The following is a 23853-nucleotide window of genomic DNA, read 5'->3' on the forward strand; positions in this document are numbered from 1 at the left end:
CTTCATACCAACCCAACATAAATTTGCCTTAGCTCTATGTAATGACTTTTGATAACTAGAGTGACCACCAAAAGCACTACTATGGAGAAATTGAAACACTTGCCTTGAGATTGTGCAAATAAGAACAATCTGTCTTTCTTGAGGAGCAACCCATTGCTCACTTCAAATCCTCTACCTTCCAATGACCCTTGTTGCAACTTCTTAGAAATATCAGAAACCTCTTCATCATGAACATAAGACTGCCTCAGTTGTTGCAACCAAATTGGATCCAACACTGTGATGATAAAAAAAAAGGATCTTCTCCTTAACTTCATCTTTCCTCGAAAGTGCATCTGCTGCAACATGATCCCTACCCTTATACTATATGGTAAAGTCATAGCCCAAGAGCTTAATGATCCACTTTTGCTGAGATGGTGTACTAATCTTCTGCTCTAACATGAACTTTAAGCTTTGTTGATCTGTTCTTATAACAAAAGTACCCCCCCCCCCAACCAGAAAATAGGGTCTCCACTTATTTATTGCATAGACCAAAGCTAAAACCTCATTTTCATATGTAGATAAATCCAAGGATTTACTTTAAGGGCATGACTAAGGTAAGCCAAAGGTCTTGCATCCTGCATCAAAACTTCCCCAATTCCCCTTCCTGAAGCATCACATTCAATAAAAAATGTTTTGGAGAAATTTGGGAGGGGAGGAACTGGTGGTTCTGTCATATCCCTCTTCAATAACTTGAAGGCTTTAGTTGCCTTATCACTCCAAAGAAATGCATCTTTTCTCAGTAAATCTGCTAATCGTACTACAATCAAGCCGTTATTCTTCACAAACTTCTTGTAGTAGCATGTTAAACCTAAGAATCCCCTCAAAGACTTAAGGGATTTAGGTACTAGCCAATCCACCATAGATTTAATTTTGGAGGGGTCTGCCCTCCCCCTTGTAGCAAACACCAAATGGCACAAGTATTCTATTTCCTGACAACCAAATCTACATTTGCTCCGTTTAGCAAACATTGAATTCTTTGCTACGTTGTCTAATACCAATGAAAGATGTTGCAGATGCTCTTCTCTATTTTTACTATATATAAGTATGTCATCAAAAAATACAATGAAAAACTTACTTAGGAAAGGCTTAAACAACTCATTCATCAAGGCCTGAAATGTAGTTGTGGCATTGTTAGACCAAAAAACATAACCAAGAATTCATAATGCCCTTAATGTGTTCTGAAAGCAGTTTTAGAAATATCAACGTCTCTCACCCTTATCTGATGATAACTTGATATGAGTTCCAATTTAGAATAAATTGTAGCCCAAACAATTCATCTAGCAGCTCGTCTATGATGGTAATAGGAAATTTATCCTTAATTGTTTCCTTATTTAGTGTTTTATGGTCTATGCACATGCACCAACTACCATTAGACTTCTTCACTAAGAGCACAGGTGAAGAAAATGAGGATTGGCAGCTTCTAATTACCCCAACCTCCAAAAATTCCTTCGCTATCTTCTCTATCTCAGCTTTTAGAATGAAGGGATATCTATAGGGTCTCACATAAATTGGTAATGTCCTTTCTTTAAGATTATTTTGGTGATCTTTACTTCCCTTAGGTGATAACCCTTTAGGTTCCTCAAATACAACCACATAACTGAGTAAAACCTCTTCCAAACTTGAGTCTAAATTCTCTATTCCTTTGCCGATTCTTTGATCCACAATCTGCAATAACATTCATTCCCTTCCCACTGCTATCAGCTTACATATCTTTGCATCCTCCACCAACTCCAATCTGCTTGGACTCATAGCTTTCAACACAACATCATTTTTATCATTCTCAAAAGACATTGTAAGAAGATTAAAACCCCACAATACAGGTCTAAGAGTTCTTAACCACTACATCCCCAATATTGCATCACTCCCACCAAGAGTAAGAAAAAAAGAAATCAGTAGCAAACTTATTCCCTTGCACCTGAAACTCCACTTCCTGAGCCTTCACCTCACTTTTTATCCTCTCACCATTAGCCACTCTTACCTCTATCTGATCATTATTTCCAACTAGCAGCCCAACTTTCTTTGCAATCATGGGATCCAGGAAGTTATGAGTACTTCTTGTATCCACCAAGATCACTATAACACAATTATGCACTCGACTCTTAATCCCTTAATCCTCATTGTTCTAGGGCTTTAAAGATCCAACAATAGCATGAAGTGAAATCTCAGGAACTTCACACTCAATGCTATAGCTACCAGAACCATCAATTCCTTTTATTTCCTCACCCTCAACAACTTCACTGTCTTTGAACAGTTCCATCCCTTCCATTGCATAAATTCTTGCTTTCTTGCATCGATGGCTTGGGTTCCACTTCTCATCACTGAAGTAGCACAATGATTTTTCCCTCCTTTATTTTATCTCAGCGGGGCTAACCTTCTATACAAGCAATGAAGGCTTAACAACACCATTTCTATTCCACTGGATATTATCTTTCATATTTGAGGAATTATTTGCAAGACTCCCACCCACTGCTACTAGCGTGTATGGAGCATGATACTCTACTGTTTTATTGTTGGCCCGAGTGCTGCTAATGTATTCCTCTTAGCTGATTTGGAATTACTTCAAATTGGGTATCATGTTGTTTTAGCTGAGTTGAGGTTATTAGGATGAAGCATTCTAACACGCAGTCGAATTTTGTCTTTTAAGGAGCAACTTAACTTATAATTCTCAGAGAACCCTTTTAGTCGATTTGAAATTACTTCAAATTGGGTCTTATAGGTTGCCACAGTAGTGCTATGCCATAGTCTTGTAATTGCCTCTATTGGGTCATCATATGATCAAATCTTGTTTGCAATGCTTCTACAAAAGCATCCCAAGAATTAAAATTCCCTGTCTCCTCCGCATCTTGAAACCACACCAAAGCATTACCTTCCATATAGAAAGAAGGCATCAAGATTTTTTGTCCATCAGGCATGGGATGTAAAGCAAAGTATGACAGAGGTAGTGTTAGCAAGCAAGTGGCATACCGTTTCCTGGCAGGTGTTGCTAAAAACGTCACAGGTTTTTTCGAGCCCACTAGGAACTCAAATAGAGGCACTCCAAGATTTCAAGCTACTTGGTTTAAAAACCTCATTATTACTGGTGTAAAACCATCTAGTAGCTTAGAAATTGAGAATCAGGATGTGGATGGACGTCGATAGCCATAGCAACAGGGTGTTGGGCCTAGGGTTGTAAAAATTAACCAAAAATCGGATAGGACTGGCTTGAACCGGTTCCACCGGTTCGGTTTTGGACGGTCCGGTCCGAGACCGGTTCCCTTAATTCCAAAATCGGTCAGTACTGGTTTGGTTCCAGTTCTATGCTTTTTAGGACCGGACCAAATTGGTTTACTATATTATATATTTTAAATTAAAATTTTTAATATTATATATAATTTTTTTATATTATATAAGATTTATATATATAATAATATAAAACATTATAATTTATATCATAATATCACTATGATACTATAGTGATATAGTTATATTGATAGTTATACTAATACTATTATATAGTTATACTAAATTAAAATCACTATAACAAATACTAATATATAGTTATACTAATCAGTAATCACTATAACTTTAAATAATATTTATATCAATACTAATATAATTATACTAAATCACTATAAATTACAACTTTTTTGTGACAAATTTGCATTTTATTAAAACCGAAAAAGGGGACCGAATCGGATTGAAACTGGTAAAATAGGATGTACTGGTTTAGGATGGTAACTGGTGCGTAATCAGTTTTCGAAAATGCAAAACGGGTGCATACCGGTTCGGTCTTAAATTTTATCCAAAACCCGACCGGACCGGACCAAACTGGTTACATCCCTAGCTGGGCCACCTCTACGGCACAACTCACAGCCATGGCGTGATATGTGAATGGTATATTCCAAAATCTCCCTGTGTGCCATTGAATCCATGCAAAGGCCGTTGACATGTTATTTGTTTTGTACAATGTAACATTACCATTTGTTGATCGATTAGAATCTTCCAATCATATGCCCCCAAAGAACTAAAGCACATTTTACACATTATCCGTCTTATAGTGATTGAGAACAACCCCTTCTCACTTGTGTCGTATGCTCTTCCCATCAATGTACATTGTGTTAGATTTAATATTTGGAAAACTCGCACTTTTGGTTTGCAGCCTTTGGGAACTTGTAACAACCCGATTATAATAATAGGCTATAAGATAAGTTTTATGTATTTTTTCATATAACTATAAATATTCTATTATTAGTATTATTATTATTATTGTTATTATTATTATTATTATAATTTTATCAGATTTTACATTGTTAATTTTAATAGGATTATTATCATATTGTTGTATGACCCTTCAAATTTTTGCAATAACCGCTAGAATTCTTTTGTTTTTATAAAGCCTTGTTTCTTCCTATCTCCACCCGTAAGCCTCATCCTTATATCCTAATTGATCATATCTCCTAATTGATCATCCTAATAGGAAACCAACTCAGAAATCCGATCCTCAATCCTCCATTTTCTCTATCTATAAAATCTCACAAAGTTCTCTGAATTAGAGTTAAACCACACAAAATATACCTAGAGGAAGAACTCGCTCCCGCACGGCTTCACACTCTACCCAGCCACCGCTGATCACCCCCAAGATGTTGGAGCACCACCCATGGTGCCAGAAATTACCGGCCATCCTTGTTCCTTCGCACCCACTCCCTCAGGTAAGCTGCTGTCGTCGCCACCCTTCTCTCTCTCCCCATAATTTTCAGTTCTCGATCTAACTCCCTCACTCCCTCTCTCAGCGTTGCACCACCGTGCCCAAAGGATCCAGTCGCGTCGCCGGCCACTTCCGGCCGCCAGAGCCACTGTACTGTGCATCTTCCTCTCTCGGTGAGTCCATCGCAGAACTTCTCCCTCTCTTAGTGAGTTGTCGCTCGACCCTCCTCTCCCCGTACGCCTTAGTTGCTAATATTTGCTTTTATTTCCTAGTGGATGTCGGCTACTCTCAAGTTAAGGATGCTTTTAGGTTTTCAGCAGTTGTTAATAAGATTATTTTTATGCCCTTTTTAACCTAGTATCTTGAAGAACTATTTTAAGAATAATTACATTTATAAACTTACACTTACAATATATGTTAATTATAGAGACTATTACGTCATTTTATTTGAAGTTGAGTTGGGCTTAAGATTTCAAGTTGAGTTTAATTTTATTAAATAAATATATTAGTCATAGGCTCATTTTTATAAGAAAATGTTTAAAAATTTTGAAATGTATTTTAAAGTATATACTATATACTATTGAGCCTATTATTTTTGTTAATATTCCCATTTGTCTATTTAGCCGGATTTAATAAAATTATTATGATATACTTTAAATAGAAAAATTAAGGAATATGTTATGAGTTTTGAATAATATTATTATGTATTAATCTAAGTGTAATTAAATATAGTTTTAATTAATTAGGATATTAGTACATGTTGTTCCTAGACAGATTTAGTGATAGTTAATACTGCGTGTTGGTGACGAGCTACGAAATGAGATTCAAGAAGAATCACAATGAGGTAAGTAATTTGATCATAAATTAGAATCATCACAATTCAACTTATATAGATTATTATTAACGCCAGTTCTATGGCAACCATTTTTATGTAGCACTCATGTCATATGCAAACATGTCATCTAACATAACATACGATCATGTCATTCCGCATCATGTTCAGATTTAGAAATTATAATTATGTATGTATTATGCCATGCATCTCATATGCATAAGACACGTAAACTATCTTAAGTTCAAGCGCAAGATAAGATAAGATCAGTTAATCAGATGGCCATTCAGATGCATGGTACCAATGCAGTTTCAGGTTGGATGTGCAAGCTACAGACTCAAGCGTGGTCCACCATAATATGTCATAATACTATCAGCGGCTCCCATCGCGACCGCAATATGTGGGACCAATGTACAACCTCGCACACATGGTTAAATGTGTTGGCCAGTTAGATCAGTTAATTAAGTCAGACCAGTCAGTTAATTCAGATAAATCAGTCGTGCATAGCATAAACATCCATATGAATCGTCATGAATTTAAGCTCTCAACATGAAAACTTTTATGAAAACTTTATGTTTATTATGTTTACATTGTGATGGATTTCTTGTTGAGTCTTTGACTCATTTTAGTTTATTTCATGTTTTTTAGCACCCAGGTGAGGATGATGGACACGAATAGGCAGGCCATGATTAGAATGGGTAGTTGATTTAGTTTCAGACCTTCTAGAATAAAATTGCTTTTATGACATAAATAATTTTTTTCAGTTTATTCATTTCATATTTTTGGAAGACGTTTTATTAGACATTTTTTCTACAAAATAAATCATACGTTCATTTATTAAATATGAGATCTCTTGTCGGGTTTATTTTATATAAAATACGTGATATTCCTAACTCACGGGAAGGGGGTATTACAGAACCATAGGCTATTATGGAATCATGTCTTTACGGTGCCTAAGATGTACATGGAGCTGAATGAAAACTATGGTGGGAATGCGAGTCCGATGAGCAGTTTGAGGCCAGTAAGAAGAATTATATTTCATTTACTCTTGCGTACAGCAGCATACGTACATTAAAAAAAATGAATGCGTTAGTGTGCAAGTGAACCTGGAGGCATTGTCCTCGGGCAGCCTGTCGGACCATTTAAGGTTTAGGCATAAACCATGAAAACTCGAAGCAAACTGCAACTCACATGGAAAAGGCGGACGAAACGCTCATCTCACCTTTTTCCTACGTGTTTTTGTGCACCGCAAGCATGGCAAATCACAATCTAGTTCTAGATATATAGAACATGAAGATATATCACACTCCATGACAGTGAGGGCCATCGTAAATTTATAGTTGTTGTGAACGAAGCATGCTGAATTTCTCTTGCTATCTTGGTAACGGAGCCCACCATTTCACATGCCACATCACCAAAAGAAAATTCCTTTTTTTATTTTTTTTCGAACGATTCAAGCATGTACATCAATATTCTCTTATCAACCATAAAAATGAACCGCTATTTGGTATATACTATCAACATTGACACTGGTCACACCTGTCGTTATAAATTGCACCATTCATTCATGGTTGAAGTTCGGAAAAAAAAAAAAAAAATTTACAATCCTAGAATGCCGTGCAGCCTGGGGCTCACATAGTGAATCTTACTTTTTTTTTTTTTTTAAGATTGCATAAAATTTGGAGGCCTTACAATTGCATCTAACGCTTACTACTCATTACTAAAAAGTTCTTCCCCTGATGCAACCATACTTGTACAACTCGGAGTTAATGTTTGTAAATTCAGTGTAAAGTTTGAGGACCCAAATCTCAATAAACTGAAGATTACAAACAGAAGACGACATAGTGTTACCAAATTCAATGTAAAATTAGTACAAGACGACATAGTGTTACTAAATTCAATGTAAACTTCTTGCCCCAAATCTCAATGAACTGAATATAAACTGAAGCTTACAAATAGAAGACGACATAGCTCATCACTTTTTAAACATTGTTCAATAAGCAACGCATGTATCCAACTAACAACAAAGGACTCGTTTATGGAAAAAATATAAACAGAATAATAATCATAATAAGCTGCCGAAACTCCTGTAAGTAACTGGAGATACTTCTGTAGCTGTGCATTCTATCCCCTTAACATTCCATTCAGGACAATCGTGTCTTCGTGAGCATCCTCTGCGATTTGGAGGGATGAAACAGCCTGTGCTGCAATAAGACCAGCTGAGAATCCCGTAGTTCCCCAACCTGCTTCCTCAAAATATGGGGCAGGAAAATCCCTTGCAAAAGGCCCAGATGAGAACGACCAGTCACCCCTCTCCAAGCCACCCCACTTACATCCAGATATATACGGATTAGAAACCCACCCAATCCCTTCAAGCGGGTGCTTGTCAGAGTCCTGATACGGAAAGCCTGATCTCTTACCACTCACAAATAGATCAATGTTATCAGGAATATCCCAAGGGTTGTACCCTTCATCTTTTTTCAGAACAATCTTACATGAATCATCTGAGTCTTCACCAAGTAAGACATGCAAAGCAACAGCCTCAGCAATTGCAGCACCCTCTTCATCAAGCCGTTGTTGTTCTTCTTTCTTTTTCTGTTTCTTCTTTTCGAGTTCAGAAATGATGGCTGCAGAAGTAGCAAGGGCTTTCTCCAAGCGCCTCTTTTTCTTCTCAGCCTGTTTCATTCGATCAACCTCATCCTTCACCTGCTTCTTTTTCCCTTTCCTCACAACAGGTTGCACTTTATTAAATCCCATGCTATCCATGAAAACTACCAACCTACTCAGTCACCTTTCCTCCACTTCTATTCTAAGTAAATTCCTCAAAATTCATACATTTCCCTTTTTTCGTTGATAAAAAGCAAAGTATAATAGAATATGGTGCAAAACACTAATATAAGGTGATAGCCCTGATAACTACACCCACTCAGGTATGTAGGAATACCTCATTTTACGAACAATGCAGTCCCAGACAGAAACAACAGGAGACAACAGAAGAGCAGAATTATAAGCACTAACAGATCCCTCCCTTGGTGCCATTCTTCCTAATTTCCCACAACCCTTGCATTTACCCATTCTTTGCACCAAAAGAACCAATGAACTTATAAAAATTGTTAATGCAACAACTATCTTCTGGTCCAAACAGCTCACATTCCTCCCCCACTGCAATGTAAATGAAGATTAAGCATGTAAGTCAAGGAATTGAGATAGCAAAACCACTGAGCTGCTTATCCACACATGCAAACATAACAACTGTTAACCAAAGTTTTGAGTTCCATTTTGGTTGAGACACTAGAACGGAATATTTTGGAACCGGTACGTTTCCGTATACCGTTTCGGGATAGACATTATATAGATAAATTATATATATTTATATATAGAGAAAATCTTCTGAACGGTTGGTCTATTAAAAGGCTAAGAACAGCATCCAATGCTATGCTGCCACGTAGCCCACCCATTAGACTAACAATGGGATGCACCGCACTGAAACTCACATCCCTCACCCCCCCGGAAACCCAATCCCTCCTTCATCCTCGCCCCTCGAGCAACGAAACCCACATCTCTCACCCTCGTTTCTTGGGTGCTTTTTGACAGAGAGTACATCGGCGAAAAATGTTGGTTGTTTCAGACAATCCAGTGGCATTGACCAGTGTTGTGTGAGAGTAAAGGCTGTGAAACCTACGAGAAATAGTCAAAATCCACCAAGAATAAAGAATCTGCCAGTCCATAGGTACCCAGAAACTTCGATTTCGCATCTCTTTGTATCCCGTGTTGCTATCGATTAAGCATAGGGAATCATAGTATAGGTGCCTCTCTCGGAATGAATATTGGAAACCACAAGGTAAACAAAATTTTGCAGGAATTCAAGGAAAAACAGTGTTTTGTCAGAGTAAAGGCTGCGATCTGAGAAGAGAGGAATTTGGAATTAGAAGGAAGATTGCAGTAGCATTGACCGGAAGTCTGTTCGTGGGTGCATTGTTAGTCCATACCTGTTGGTTCTGAATTTGGTTATTGTGAAGAAAGGTGAGGATGACCTTCCTGGACTGACTAATGTTGAAAAGCCTAGAGTGAGAGGTCCAAAGAGGGCATCAAAGATTTGGAAGCTATTCAACCTTTCCAAGGATGATGATGTTCGGAAGTATGTCAACACATACCGTAGAACGTTCACAACCACGCCAGGCAAGAAGTGCAGCAAAGCTCCCAAGATTCAAAGAAGGGAAGGGAAGGGAAGGAAAATACGTTAGGGTGTTTTAGGTAATAATCCGATGCAGTAATCCTCATGATTTTATTTTGTACACTGCTTAGATGTCAGTGTGTTGTTGGCTGCTGCTTTAAGGCCTAAAACGGTCATGACCGCTCCAAAGCGGAACTCTTATATATAACTATATTCCAAAATAAAACCAATACAAGTCTTAAAAGCATACATACCTGATAAACTTAATAATACTTCTCAATAGCAATACTTGACATTTATATACTCCTGCATAATGATAAAAAAAAAAAAATGGATCAGGTCAAAAACCAACAACAGCAAGTTAGCAACAACTTTACCTAGAATTTTAAATTTTACTTTTCCATCACCATGATCTCAAAGGCTCAAACTCCACCATCTAAAATCCGAAATCAACACAAACCAAAACAGACCATAGAATTAGAGGTTTAAGTGACAAAATAGACCATATAACAGATCATGATCTCAAACTAACAGCATGACGGAAAGGCTTCAATAAAATCAGAGGTTTGTATTTCCAACACAGATCATAAAGCTCCTGAATCAAATACACTAGAACTCTCACTTTCTTTTATGTGTTTTATATGCGGCAAGAGAAAAAATGCAGTATAATGTTGATGATTATTGTTATTTGGGTGAAGAAGTCAGTATGTGCGAATCATTGACCAAGAGCAAGCAAGGACTTTTGGTCGAAAGATGCAAGGCGCAGGAAAAAAGATTACTTTAATTGGGTGGGAATCAGTAATTAATTTGGATTATATATTTTTTTTTGAGTAGTACTCGATCAGTCCCCTAAATCTCCCAATTATGCACTATATATACTAAAAGATCGAGCATGGATTCCAGCTTATAGCTAATATATATAATATCACATGCATATATACATATATATCAGCTACATATCTACTGTATATATATATATATTTTTTTTTTTTTTTTGATCAGTCAAGTATATATATATATATATATATATATATACCCAGCTTATAGCTAATAATTACTTTGACCTTGAATATATATATATATATATATATATTTTGATAGGTTGAATATATGTATATATATATATATAAATATATATATATATAGATATATATATATTTATAGTAGGGTTCCTTCATAATGTTGATGATGAACCAGATTCAACTGATCATATTTATTCAGATTCGTATGAATTTTTCTGTGATGATAATTAATCAGATCTTAACAGCATACTAGCATAGTCCCCTCCACCTTTCCCCATGGATATTTCCGTTCTGATCTTATAAGCATTGCATACAAATAACAAATTACAAAGTAATCTCATGAATTATCAAGGGGCTCTATTGGGTTCTTGATCAATTACAAAACCATAGTAGCATGCACATCAATCTCAAATTCTCAATACACAGAGCAAAAAGGGGATCTACAGCTAATAATCTACTACCTGCAGCGACGTAAGGGGGATCTACAGGCTACGGCAGAGGAACGGCAGAGTCCAAGACACAAGCTGCGGCGGTGGAAGTGGCGTCGTCGCGTAGATGCCGGTCGTCGGAGTGTGGAGAGTGGAGAGGCGACAATCACATACAAAACCTAGGGCTTGATCTGTTACCCTTTAATCCAATACGCACAAATATAAATAAACCAAATTCGCAGGAGAGGAAAAGATGCAAAAATAAGAAACCTGAATGGAATGGTAGAGGGATACAGAAACTGGAAGTTTTCTATGTGGAAATGAGATAGATTGAGGAGGAGAGTTTAGGGTTTGAGTTTAGATCCAGAGAAAAGTAGTTTGGGTAGGAAAATAAAGAGAAACAGTGAAAGAGATAATAAAACTGATCACACAGTAGAGGTTAAGAGTAATCGTTTAAGGATGAATGTAATATTGACACGTCTCATGTTGTGGGACTAGGAAGATGACGGAAAAAATAAGAGTAAAATGGCGAATCTGACTTCTTGTGCTAAGCTTTGTTGTTTTAATAATAATTTAAGTGGCAATTTTGAACAAAACAAAGCCTTCAAACAGTTTACACATCCGTTTGAACGTAAAATTAATGTTCAAATGAGATATCAATCTCCCTCGCTAGAATTGTATATAACTTCCCATCACAACTATAGCTCAAACTATTATCTTAACATTTGAATGTAAAATACCATATTGTTGAACGGTTTCAAACTCAATTTGAATGAGAAATTTATGTTCGGATCATGTGTCAAACTCCTTGCCACAATTGCATACAACTTCTTGCCACGATGATTGTGTGAACTATTATCTCAACATTTGAATTTAAAATATCATAGTGTTTGAATGGATTATAATGCATTCATAATAGGTTGTGTCATGTCAATTCGTTATTTTAATAAGTCAGATAGTGTTTAAAAATCTAACCCGTTAAGTTTAATGAGTTGTGTTCGGATTGACCCATATCTTATAATATACACAATTTGATACGACTTGTTAACACAATTTGACATCCCTAGAATCTTTGGTCTACCATAAAGATGAAATGTTGTTTGTTATATACGATCATCGTTGACAACAGTCAACCCTATCGTTTTAAGTTGCACCATTATTTCATGGTTAAAGTTAAAAAATAAAAAATAAAAATTCTACAATCTTAGAATTATGTGCAGGGGGACCACTAGTCACTTTCATAGTGAATCTTATTGAAAAAAAAATTTCACAATATTAGGGCTAATAAAAAATTCAAAAATCTGACTCTGATTCTGACTCCGCTTCGACTCTGATAAGTCGGAGTCGGAGTCAGAGTTTCTCTCTCCCAAAAAGTCAGAGTTGGAGTTGGAGTCGGAGGTGGTATTCTACCTACTCTGACTCCGTCCTGACTCCGAATGTCCGACTATCTGGCTCCGACTTTACCCTTCGACTTCGATATTGTATATATTTTATAAAAAATGTAAGTATTTTTTATATATTAATCATATATATTTTATATAACTATAACTTATATAATTAGTTAAATTCAATAATATACTAGTTTGAGCAAATTATTATTAAATAATATACTTATACTATAATATAAATTGACTAAATTGAGTAATAATAATTTAGTATATATAAACAACAACTATTACTATGATGGAATACTTATGTATAAACATTAATGTATAAGTTTATAATAACATATAATACTAATGTATAATAACATGTAATGCTAATGTAAAATAACTAAGGTATAATAACATTTAAGACTAATGTATTATGTATAAACACTAATGTATGTGTTTATAATAACATGTAATACTGATGTACAATAACTAATGTATAATAACATGTAATATTAAGTCTAGTATATAATTAAATTAAAAATAAGTTAGGAACTAACATAATAACATGTAATTAAAACTATAGCATAAATTTATAACAAAAATAAGTTAAACTTTAGTATAAAATATTATATTAATATTCAATAACATGTAATACTATAATATAATAACATGTAAATGGACATTAGTTAAATAGTAATCGTTAATAATAATCAATACTAACAATAAATTCAGTGACAAAAAGATTATAAATAATATAAATAAAGAAATTTATGGCTAAAATAAAAATTTAAAATTTAAAATTGATTTAAGTTATATTTGGATGTTGAAGTGAGTTGAGTTGAGTTGAGTTAAGATGATAAAATATTGTTAGAATATTATTTTTTAATATTATTATTATTTTAGAATTTGAAAAAGTTGAATAGTTTATTATATTTTGTGTTAAAATTTGAAAAAATTATAATGATGAGTTGAGATGAGTTAAAGATCCAAACGAAGCCCAGTTTAGTTTAGGGTTTAGAAACAAAGGAAAGGGCCCAATACACTAAAGCGGTGTAGCCCAGGCTTCCCAAAAGGGCCAAAACAACATCATTTTTTACTCTGATTTGGTCACAAAACGCCACACTCAATATAAAACAATGACAAAATTGCAATACTGGTTGATTGAAAAATATAAGCCGTAAAATAGTTGGAATCTCCATTTTTATACCAAACATTATATTATATTTATATTTATTGTATATAATGCTCACTTTGTTTGTTAGGCACAGATATCTTGAACCCATGCGTTACTTTACGATCTACGTACCCGATGTTCCTAATCAACATGCATTAATGAAACTAAATTTACATAATGCCTATGTCTGAAAACATTTAAAGATGTCGGTGAAAGTTTAGCAACTATGGAAATTATTTTATTTTGGGTAAAACGGGTCAATACTCAAGAATTAATTAATTTTATATTACAAGCCAAATTAACTTCAAATGCATTAATTTGTAGTTTCCTAAAAATTACTTGGAATTAGGAATATTAATCAAACTTTTGAGATTCCATGCATGTATACATAAATATATAATAAGTTGTAGGTTACTAGATTGATTTGCAAAGAGTATCACATGATATATGGTTGGGGTGAGCATCGACTTATTCAGAGTTTAAGTTTGAACTCTGACTCCGACTCTAACTTGTGTTCTATCCGACTCTAACTTTGACCTCGACTTGTCAGAGCGGAGTTGAATTTGAACTTTTAGTTTTGGGCTTCTTCTTTTTTAGCTTCATATTTAGCACATTAAAAAAAAAAAAAATTGTTGGCTTTCAAATAACAATTTTTCGAAAATATTAAAACTAAAATTAAATCATTCATTGTTAATTTATTTCTATTCCAATATCTAACTTATTTTTATACTAGACTTATGTTATCATACTATAGTATTACATATTATTTTTAGCGTCTAATTATATGTTATTATACTATGGTATTACATGTTATTATGTTATACTAGTATCTAACTTATTTATAACTTATTTCTACACTAAACTTATTTCTAGTGTCTAATTACATATATTATACTTTAGTAAATTGGAATTATGTGTTATTAACTTATTATACTAGACTTATTAGTTATTTCTATATTAGTGTCTAATTTATTTATATCCAAGACTTATAATATAGTGTGTAATTACATATTATACATTAGTATTATATGTTTTTATACTAATGTCTAACTTATTTCTAACTTAATTATATACTAGACTTTCTAGTGTCTAATTACATATTACCAACTTTAGTAAATTAGTACATATGTGATTAACTTATTATACTAGACTTATTTAAATACTAGTGTCTAACTTATTTTTATACTTGATTATGTATGGTAGTATTACTATTATTGAATTTTATTATATAAGCTCAAGTTATATAACTATATAAGTATACTATTATACATACTAAATATATAGATAAATACATACTTTTATAACATATGTACAATATCGGAGTCGGAGCATAAAGTCAAAGTCCGATTGGATCGGAGTTGAAGTCGGAGTCTGTCCAACGACAATTCTGATTCCGACTGTAAAATTAAAAAAGAAATCCGACTCCATTTTGTCAAAGCTGGAGGAGTTGGATTTGAAATCGGATTTTTAAATTTTTGCTCAGCTCTAGACAGCGGGGCGCTACCACCCCAACCTATCCCGTTAAGGCCCCACCTAGCCCCAGGGGGGGGGGGGGGGAGGGGTGTGCGCATCTTCATAAGGCAAGTGTGTGGGCAGATGCCAGCATACTTTTGTCTGCCAAGGTACAATGTATGGGTTGGGCCCAACTCACCTGAGAATTTATCCCGTCCGGCTAGCCAAAAATAATATATATATATATATATATATATATATAAACAAACTAGTAAATATAAATCAGCGTCGTTTTATACTTACGAATGAATATATAACTCAAAAAGTTGAAACCCTAATTTATTCTCCTCTCTTCTCTCTCTACCTCCCTCCATCGTTCTCTCCTCTTCCTTTTCTTTGTCTCCTCCTCCTACCATCTTTTACCTATTTTCAATTTTTCTTCTCGTTTTTTAAGCAAATATTCTATAGATTATTTGAGAACTGAAAGTAAAATTCATTTCAAATAAGAATGAACATTAAATAGACAGCTCATGATACATTGACAAATAGGTAAAGATGATTGTAAATTTTTTCTTGAATTGCAACAAAAATTGCCAAAGTTGAAGCGCTAGCTTTGTTATATGTTGTCTTGCACAAGTAATATTCCAACAACATTTGCATGCAAGATTCATTAGCCAATCTATAAAAAATGAACATATTAGCCAATCTTGACATCTCATTCGCCCCCTTCTGAATCCGACCCTAAATCCCAATGTGCAAATTACATGCACCAACCTCTTGAAGGGCATCCACGTAATGTAACTACATGCATGCTCTATCCAATTGGCACCATTATCAATTAAGTACTCCTAGTTTCCTAAATTTCTTCCCATACATGTTGCACTTTCTCATTTATTACAAGCAACACAATTATATATAAGCCTGATCAACATCGGTCTACCAATTTGATCAAGTTTTATGAGATGTAATTACTAATTTTGTTTCTAAGGGTCAAAAACTCATTTCAATAATTAATTGATTTACTCTGTTGTTGACAAAGTTTTGGACATAAGAATAAATTCATTACAACAGAAAATGTTTTTTGGGACGAAAATTTTCATCCATAAAAGTGGATTTTTGAACATACATTCTACTGCTCTAACGGGTTTGGTAATTAAATTTAAATAACATGAGTTTGATTACTTCTATTCGAATGAATTAAGTGTTCGAACTATTCCTTATTGTTCAAATATTACAATTTTTGTTTGAATAGACATAATCTACTCGAACATTCATGAGCACAGTTTGAATGAAACCTTAACGTTCAAATGCTTAAACTGAGGAATTATCATGTTCGAATGTTTGAGTAATCCATTCGAAATATAGTAATGATTTCATTTTCATTTGAACAGTTTATGTTGCTTGTTCAAATGATGAGGACAAATGTGTTCTAATGTTGATAGTTTATGATTATTGTGTTCAAAGTGTTTGAACAATAATTCCTACGGTTATCAGTCCTACTACAAATGCTATAGGGAATGGTAACAAGAAGATCCGATCTATGCTTGTGGAGCATCGCATGCTTTTGTTCCAGTATATGGAGAGGATTGTTGTGCACATCATGGTTTGACTGAATGATATTGAGGGTCTCATGACTGCGATGGAGAAAATCCTAGAAGATCTATGTCAATTGTTTTATTTTTATGAGAGCATTTGTGAGAACCATTGTCACTTTTGGATAGCTTTATGTATTAAATATTGGTTCATAAAAAATGGGTTGTTTTATGATCTTATCATTTTGCTATATAAAAAATGGGTTTTCTTGGAAGGAAATTTTATTTCAACTGCAGATTGTTATATTGTATGTCACATTTTACTCATTCTTCAACGTATACTTTTTTTAACACAGTTGATGAAAAAAATATTAACTTATATATTTTCTTTTAATTTGAATTTTCTGTCTCCATATAATATTCACTTAATAAGCTTTGTTATTTTAAAATAGATTAATAAGCATTGTTATTAATCTATCACATACTGTTTTAAAATTTTCTAGAATTGCATAGAATGGCTAGTTTTAAGAAAAATTAAAAAATAGAAGGAAAATAAGAAAAGTTTAGTTTTAATTTTCCCATTTTCCTTATAAGATTGTAAAAAGAAATGAGGACACCTAACACATATATAATATTGTGTAAGCCAAGAATTATCTGTTTCTTTTCTTAAACTGTTACATTGGGCAAAGGTAGATCATTTCTAAATATGCTTGCAAATATGGTATTTTATGCATAACTTTGGTGATGATATAGCCCGTTCATATTTTATCATAAGACTTCGTCCATATTTTTTTTTCCTGAGTTGCTACATACTCATTAATTATACAATATTATTGACAGTGTAGCTGACCTTCACCTTACTATTGGGTTATGGAGCCTGATCGGTTTTGTGGTTTGGAAAAGGCGCAAATAGATTGTTCGCTCGACTGTTGCTCGACCTGGAAGACCACGGTCATACATAGCATTTTTTGGAGGAGCGTGGAAGGTCTCAAAGAGTGCACTGGTCTTGGCATGTGGTAAAAAGGCTGACCCTTTGTAATCGACATTAGGGTCCAATGATGTACAGATAAATGCAAAGTTGCAGCAAAGCAGGCTTGGTCGCACAAACAAGATGAAGAAGCAAAAAAGGAGTCAACTTTGCAGTTCCTCATGTGAGCCTGGACAAATCTCCCAAGACCATGGTGTGAAGCAGAGGTGTGAGAGATGGGATAGAGTGTCTGGTGTTCCAGGGATGTCGACACCTACAATTGATGCTCACAGAGCTATCAGGACGACTAGACCTCCACAACGGTCACCTACCACAATATCCTGTTGACAGAAGCTAGTGAGCACAATATACAAGAAAATCTTGCGAGACAGGAGATCTAGCAAGTAAGAGTTGGCAGATAAGAAGCTGATTGGACTTCTAAGAAGGAAGCAGAGACTGCACAAAAGATGAGATCAGTCCCCCAGATTGGAGAATGGGACATCAACAACAAATTCTTTGAAGTTATCTAGGGTCGGTTCGAGACCATATATTCCCAGTGCAGTGGGAGTTGTGAGTCGCCAAATAGATGTGCTGACTAAGGGAGACGTAAGTGAAATACTTAAGTCGGGCTCGACTTTAGTGGGTCTTCTGGTATAAAGATGGGTAGGGCTGAGCATCGACCAAGTTAGAGTTGGTATGCCCATCCTCCAACTCTGACTCCGACTCCGACTTTATCAGAGAACAAATTCAACCTCCGACTACGACTTCAAGAGGTTCATCCTTCACTCTGAGTCTGACTTCGACTTGTCGGAACTGAGTCAGATTTTGGGCTTTTTCAAGATTTTTTTTTTTTAACTTCATATTTGGTCCACTTTTTAAAAATGAATTTGTTGTGTGAGCTTTTAAATTTAATTTTTTTTCAAAAATTATAATCTAAACTAAATAATTCACTTTTGCTTCAGTTTTACTTATAAAAACATAACAAAAAATAAAACTAAATAAAAACAAGTAACAACTAACTTGCTCCAAAAAATTAAAAAGGAAGTCATATTTTTATAGGTACTCCCATCATCCATCATGCACGTCCAACTAATCACTAGAATAAACATCCACACTCATCATCTATCAACCACATCTAAAATCATCCACATCAATCGTAATAATGTTTTCTTACAACTACTAGAACAAACATTTTCTAAGTTTCCATTCTAACAACAAAAGAAACCCAACATTTTCTAGGTGCCAACCAAATTAATTAATGTTCCTAACAAAAAATGTCAATGCCCAACAAATGAACAAAAATACTTTAAATGTTCCAAGTGTCACACTGTCATTCCAACTTCCAAGTTGTGCATGAAAAAAAATATGAAAAGATTTTAGTTAGAAAAATATATTTGGACCTACATAATATATCAGTACAGGAAAATCATAAACATGCATAGGTAATAGGAGGTTTTAAGTTTTAATCCCAAATCAGTAACAAGTACACATGATTTAGTTCAAGAACAATATAGGCTAATAATTCTCGGCTAGCCATGTGTTCCATTTTTCTTTTATTAATCTTTGTTATGGCTAATTGGTGTTGATTAACATTGAATTCAAGAACAATATATATAGGCTAATATGTACTATAATACTACGTACCTTTGTTAATTACTAGAAGCTTGGCCGATATGCATGTTTGAGTTAAGGTGCAGTTTCAACTAATTTCAAGCCTCCCGTACCGCATTATTCAGTTTATGAGCCAATCCATTATTCAGTTTAAGGCCAACATGCATGTTTGAGTTAAGCTATCAAGCAAGATGGATTCAGTTTTTTTTTTTTTTTTTTAGATGGATTCAGTTTAAAAGCCAATCTGATCATATACAAAACAATATTTGCATACCTACTCACTCCTATATATACACATCCTTTTTGTACACATCTCATGCTCATACTATTAATTACAGTTGAAGTTTACAATTAATATAACAGCCACATGCATGTAATATCAACGATGTAGAGAGTGGTGTATGCACAAAGATCAGGTACATGCACAGAGAAAGAATGCAAAATAATTACCTTTGGAACCTCACTTACAATCACTAAAACAGCCCACATTTTCATTAACATATTAACATATATATTAACAAAAACACAACCTCAAATGTAATTAAATTATACCAACAGCCCCAAATATTGTTTTGACAAAAACACAGTTATACAGCCCCAAAGAAATTAAATCATACCAACAGCACCAAAAACATATTGACACATTGACAAATTAAACACATTAAAAGAAAAATACATTAACAAAAACACGGCCACACTGATAATTTTAATTAAACAACTAGGCAGATTATAATTAATACACAAAAACATCCCCAATGATAATCCATTTGCGGCTAATCTACTCGGTGTGTGGTGATATTCAACTTAATTTGCAATTTAAAAATGGTAGGGCGGATCGATCATGCATAGATGCATGTAAAGGATGACAAAATCAGTTTTGATCTGCACCTTTGTTTAATTTTTAAAAGGATCATCTCAATATCAATATCAGCATATGATAGTGCAACAAGACCTTTCTCCACTAACATAGTGTTGACTTATCTTTCCAGGGTTTATAACGTAGTGTTTATATTAAGTTAAGTGTTGATATAACATAAAAAAGATAAGCAACAAAGTTAAGTGCTTGTCTTTATGAATAAGAGCAAAAGCATCATGAAGACATATCTTATGTTATGTCTTAAACAGAAAGATCTTATTAAGAGTGATGAACTAGATAGACGAGAATAAGAAAGGCTAAAAAATATTAAGAGTGATGATAGATACATAAACTATCACTTTTAATAATAATAATAATTATATATATATATGGATTCAACAGTATTAATGCCTAAGAGAAGCAGCAACCGAGATACACAGAAGAGGTTCACATAGATTCTTCTCTATCCAGCAACAAACATAGAATTTTCAAATTTTTACAAGAAGTACTTGATATGAATCCTATAAAAAAATTAATTGGTTAAAACTTGACAAGTCATGAATCCTACCAAACAAATTACGTCACCAACCATAGATCATTTCTATGAAATCACATCACCAATAGATCATTTCTGTGAAATCATAGATCATTTCTGTGAAACCGAGATACACAACCAATAGATCATTTTTGCAAAATCACATCACCAATAGATCATTTTCACAACCAATTATAAAAACTCATTTTGATTTTGTCGGAGTTGAGAGAGGGACAGAGAGAGGCGATAGGAGAGCCTTGCAATTTCATATATTCTCGAAACCCTGTAAAATTTTCAAAGAAAACAAAAACTAAAACATCATTGTGAGAGAGAGAGAGAGAGAGAGAGAGAGAGAGAGACGATGGGAGAGATAGGCGGCGGGAGAAGAGAGATGACAAGCGACGGGAGGAGATGGATGTTCATACATGATCTCCAGAAGAGAGAGAGGCGACAGGAGAAGAGATCGGATGCTGGGTGAACGCCGACCACAGGTAGGGGCTGAGCAAAAATCAATCTGTCTCGTTATCGTTGATTCCGACTTGATTCCTGTGTTAATTTCGACTCTGTAGTCTAACTCCAACTGTGAGCTGCACTTATTTCATTATCTTTCTCATTATCATTGTGTATGAGTTTGGTGTTTCATCACAACACTTACAAGTGGAGCTGATCTAGAGTCTTATACTTCTTCCCCTTTTTATGAGCAAGTCGCAAAGTACTAATTCTTTCGACATCAATCTTGGTTTAGGAAAAGGAGGCTCATTTTATAATTGCTCATGTTGTTATCCAAACGGCTGTAGTGAGTTTTCTCATAGATTTTATACAAGGAGTTATGTTTCGCTTTCCACCATTCATACTAAAGTAGAGCCATCGAAGGTCAAATCATTTGTTGTTTTCATTATTTGTTTTGATTAGTTTGCTTGACAATTAAAAAGTAAAACTGTTAATTGGTAAAGCAGGAACAAAAAATAAAAAGTTAAAAAAGCGCACCTTGAAGCCTTGTGCATGTAATTAGTTGCCGCAAATTATGTTCTTGAATCATATATAAATATAGCTAGCTTGCTGATCTTCTCGATGCATGGTGCTTAAATATTTCTTTTATATGTACGCTGTATTGTACGTACTTCTCTAAAATTCTTTTACATGATCTCTCTTCCGATCCATCGATCCTAACGCTAGCATTTACGTAAAAACAGCTAGGGCCTCAATTAAAACCATTGACCATATCTATCCCTGATGATCAACTATATCATGTATATATATATATATGCATGATATACGTACGTTGCCTCATATCAATCTGTGTAACAAAACGGGTTCCCATTCATGAAGACTGATCACTCGTGAACGTCCCTTATAATTTATCTGATCATTTGCTTCCTCCGATTAATCTCCTTTTCCAACTCTTCCGAGCCTCCCACCTTTTCCAGCTCCTGCACCCACAATTCAAACAAAATTATAAATTCATCATGAGCCCCCTTTTGCGCACGCTTTTAAAACTTGATCAAAATTAAACATTTGAATCAAAAGAGCCTACCTCAGGTCCCAAGAAAAAACCGTATGGCACACCATGGAACTTTTCAGTGTGATGAAGCTACAAATATACATATAAAAAAAAAAAACAACCTTTATTTAAAACAAAGCCATTGAAAACAAATAAGCAAATATGCAACTTAAAGAATAAAACAGATACACGTTTGATTTGAATGACTGGTGAATGTTTACCTGGTGAGCAGCTGCGACCTTTCTGAAATAGGGCACGTTGGCAATTGGCCCAACTGGGAATCTTTTATGGACCAGACCATCGTGGACAAACATGTAGGCCATGCCGAACACTGTAATGCCAAGACCCTGTTCAAAGACCAAAACAAAAAATGTCAACACGAGAGAGTAACTGAGTCCTTCTCGTCACAGAAAAGTCATTTGGCAATCCCCAGTACTTAATTACGTATGATTTCTTTTGTTGGACGCGTGTAAATATTATTATCTGACCCTTAATCGAGACAATGAAAGATAACGTGTGTGTGTGTGTGAGGGGTAGAGAGAGAGAGAGACTTACAGCACCAAAACACAGACCAGGTACAAGGCCTTTGTGGAAGAAACCATAGGAAAGGAGACCAATGGCTGGGACAGCGTTGATGATGGCAAAAACGTCGTTGAGCTCGAACGGACCTTCCCTAGGTCGATGGTGGGACTGTCAATAAAAGCAAAATATTAGGAATCTCTTCAGCCTTTTGTCTAATTATGTTCTGCAAAATTGAAGATAAAGAAGGCAGGCAAGAGCTACTGAATGTCGAAAACAAACCTCATGCATATGCCATAAGGAAGCGTGCCATAGAGCTTTGTGCGCCCACCTTGCCCAAAACTCCATACCCACCTGAGAATATTCAAAATTACCAGTTTAATTCACCAACAAAATCACCCAAAAACTACAACTTCTGATTTCAACTTAATCATCCAAATTATCCCGTAAAGTTTCCTTTTTTAAAAAAAAAAAAGAAAAAACAATAAAGGAACTCACAGCAGCACCCACAGAGAGAGCAAATGTACCAAACATTTCAGACAAAGGTACCTCGCCCCCCTATACCAAAACAAAATCCATTTAGCAGTACATTAACATGATACACAAATTAACTACCCTTCAAGAAAGAGACAGAAAGACGGAGAGGAGGAGGAAATACCTCCATTTGCCAAGAAAATCTATAATAAACAGCCATGACAGCCATGGAAGTAATACCAAGGCTAGACATGATAGCAGCTACTAGATAAGTGGACCTCTCGGATCTTTTCACGGCCAACCTCTCAGCCGCACGAGTGGATGGGATCTGATAATTCGTACCATCGGTAGTTTCATCTTTAAGAGTCCCCAGCTGACTACTTTGTTTTTGGTCCTCCACGATGACGCAGACAGTGAAGAATGTTTTCCTTCGGGATTTGTGGATTGTTCTGTGGCGGAGAACTGAGGGAGTGAAGAGGGGAGTGGGTTTTTGTACGAGGTGGGAGTGGTGGAAGAGACGGAAGGGTTTAGGGGTCGCGGCGACGCAAAGTCCGGCCGCCATGGCAACAGATGGGGGAGCTTCAGATTGAGACTTCGCAAAGCTCCTTAGAGAGAGAGAGAGAGAGAGAGCTGGGGCCAGGCCGCCAGGGCCTATTGTGGAGAGTGGTGGCGTTTGCAGT

At 35.0% G+C, this 23853-nt stretch overlaps 2 protein-coding genes across 4 annotated transcripts; both read right to left on the minus strand.

Moving 5' to 3' along the window:
- Positions 1-7400: 7400 nt before the first annotated feature.
- On the minus strand, positions 7401-11627 carry LOC121257192. Of its 3 annotated transcripts, XM_041158125.1 has the most exons (3): positions 11213-11595; positions 10107-10165; positions 7401-8717 (listed from the first exon to the last, which is right to left on the minus strand). In XM_041158125.1, exon 3 carries the CDS (start codon positions 8319-8321, stop codon positions 7680-7682), a length of 642 nt encoding a protein of 213 aa, XP_041014059.1. In that variant the 5' UTR covers positions 8322-8717; positions 10107-10165; positions 11213-11595; the 3' UTR covers positions 7401-7679. The 3 variants fall into 3 exon arrangements, with proteins under 3 accessions (XP_041014059.1, XP_041014061.1, XP_041014060.1); XM_041158127.1 differs by lacking the exon at positions 10107-10165 and having other exon boundaries at positions 11213-11627; XM_041158126.1 differs by lacking the exons at positions 10107-10165; positions 11213-11595 and adding an exon at positions 9984-10007.
- A 10253-nt stretch (positions 11628-21880) lies between these two features.
- Positions 21881-23849, minus strand: LOC121258456 (beta-carotene hydroxylase 2, chloroplastic-like). Its single transcript, XM_041159964.1, has 7 exons — positions 23358-23849; positions 23198-23257; positions 22982-23053; positions 22736-22870; positions 22402-22527; positions 22214-22270; positions 21881-22109 (listed from the first exon to the last, which is right to left on the minus strand). Exons 1-7 carry the CDS (start codon positions 23733-23735, stop codon positions 22038-22040), a joined length of 900 nt encoding a protein of 299 aa, XP_041015898.1. The 5' UTR covers positions 23736-23849; the 3' UTR covers positions 21881-22037.
- Positions 23850-23853: the final 4 nt, after the last annotated feature.

Source organism: Juglans microcarpa x Juglans regia, chromosome 3S (assembly GCF_004785595.1).
Source record: "Juglans microcarpa x Juglans regia isolate MS1-56 chromosome 3S, Jm3101_v1.0, whole genome shotgun sequence".
NCBI classification, from domain to species: Eukaryota; Viridiplantae; Streptophyta; class Magnoliopsida; order Fagales; family Juglandaceae; genus Juglans; species Juglans microcarpa x Juglans regia.

What these genes read in the sequence shown, in the direction of transcription:
- LOC121257192 (XM_041158127.1), bottom strand. Translation starts at nt 8,321, where the DNA reads ATGGATAGCATGGGATTTAATAAAGTGCAACCTGTTGTGAGGAAAGGG.
- LOC121258456 (XM_041159964.1), bottom strand. Translation starts at nt 23,735, where the DNA reads ATGGCGGCCGGACTTTGCGTCGCCGCGACCCCTAAACCCTTCCGTCTC. An exon ending in GATTTTCTTGGCAAATGGAG is followed by an intron (nt 23,258 to 23,357) that starts GTATTTCCTCCT and finishes GTTTTGGTATAG; the next exon opens with GGGGGCGAGGTACCTTTGTC. An exon ending in AGGTCGCAGCTGCTCACCAG is followed by an intron (nt 22,271 to 22,401) that starts GTAAACATTCAC and finishes GTATATTTGTAG; the next exon opens with CTTCATCACACTGAAAAGTT.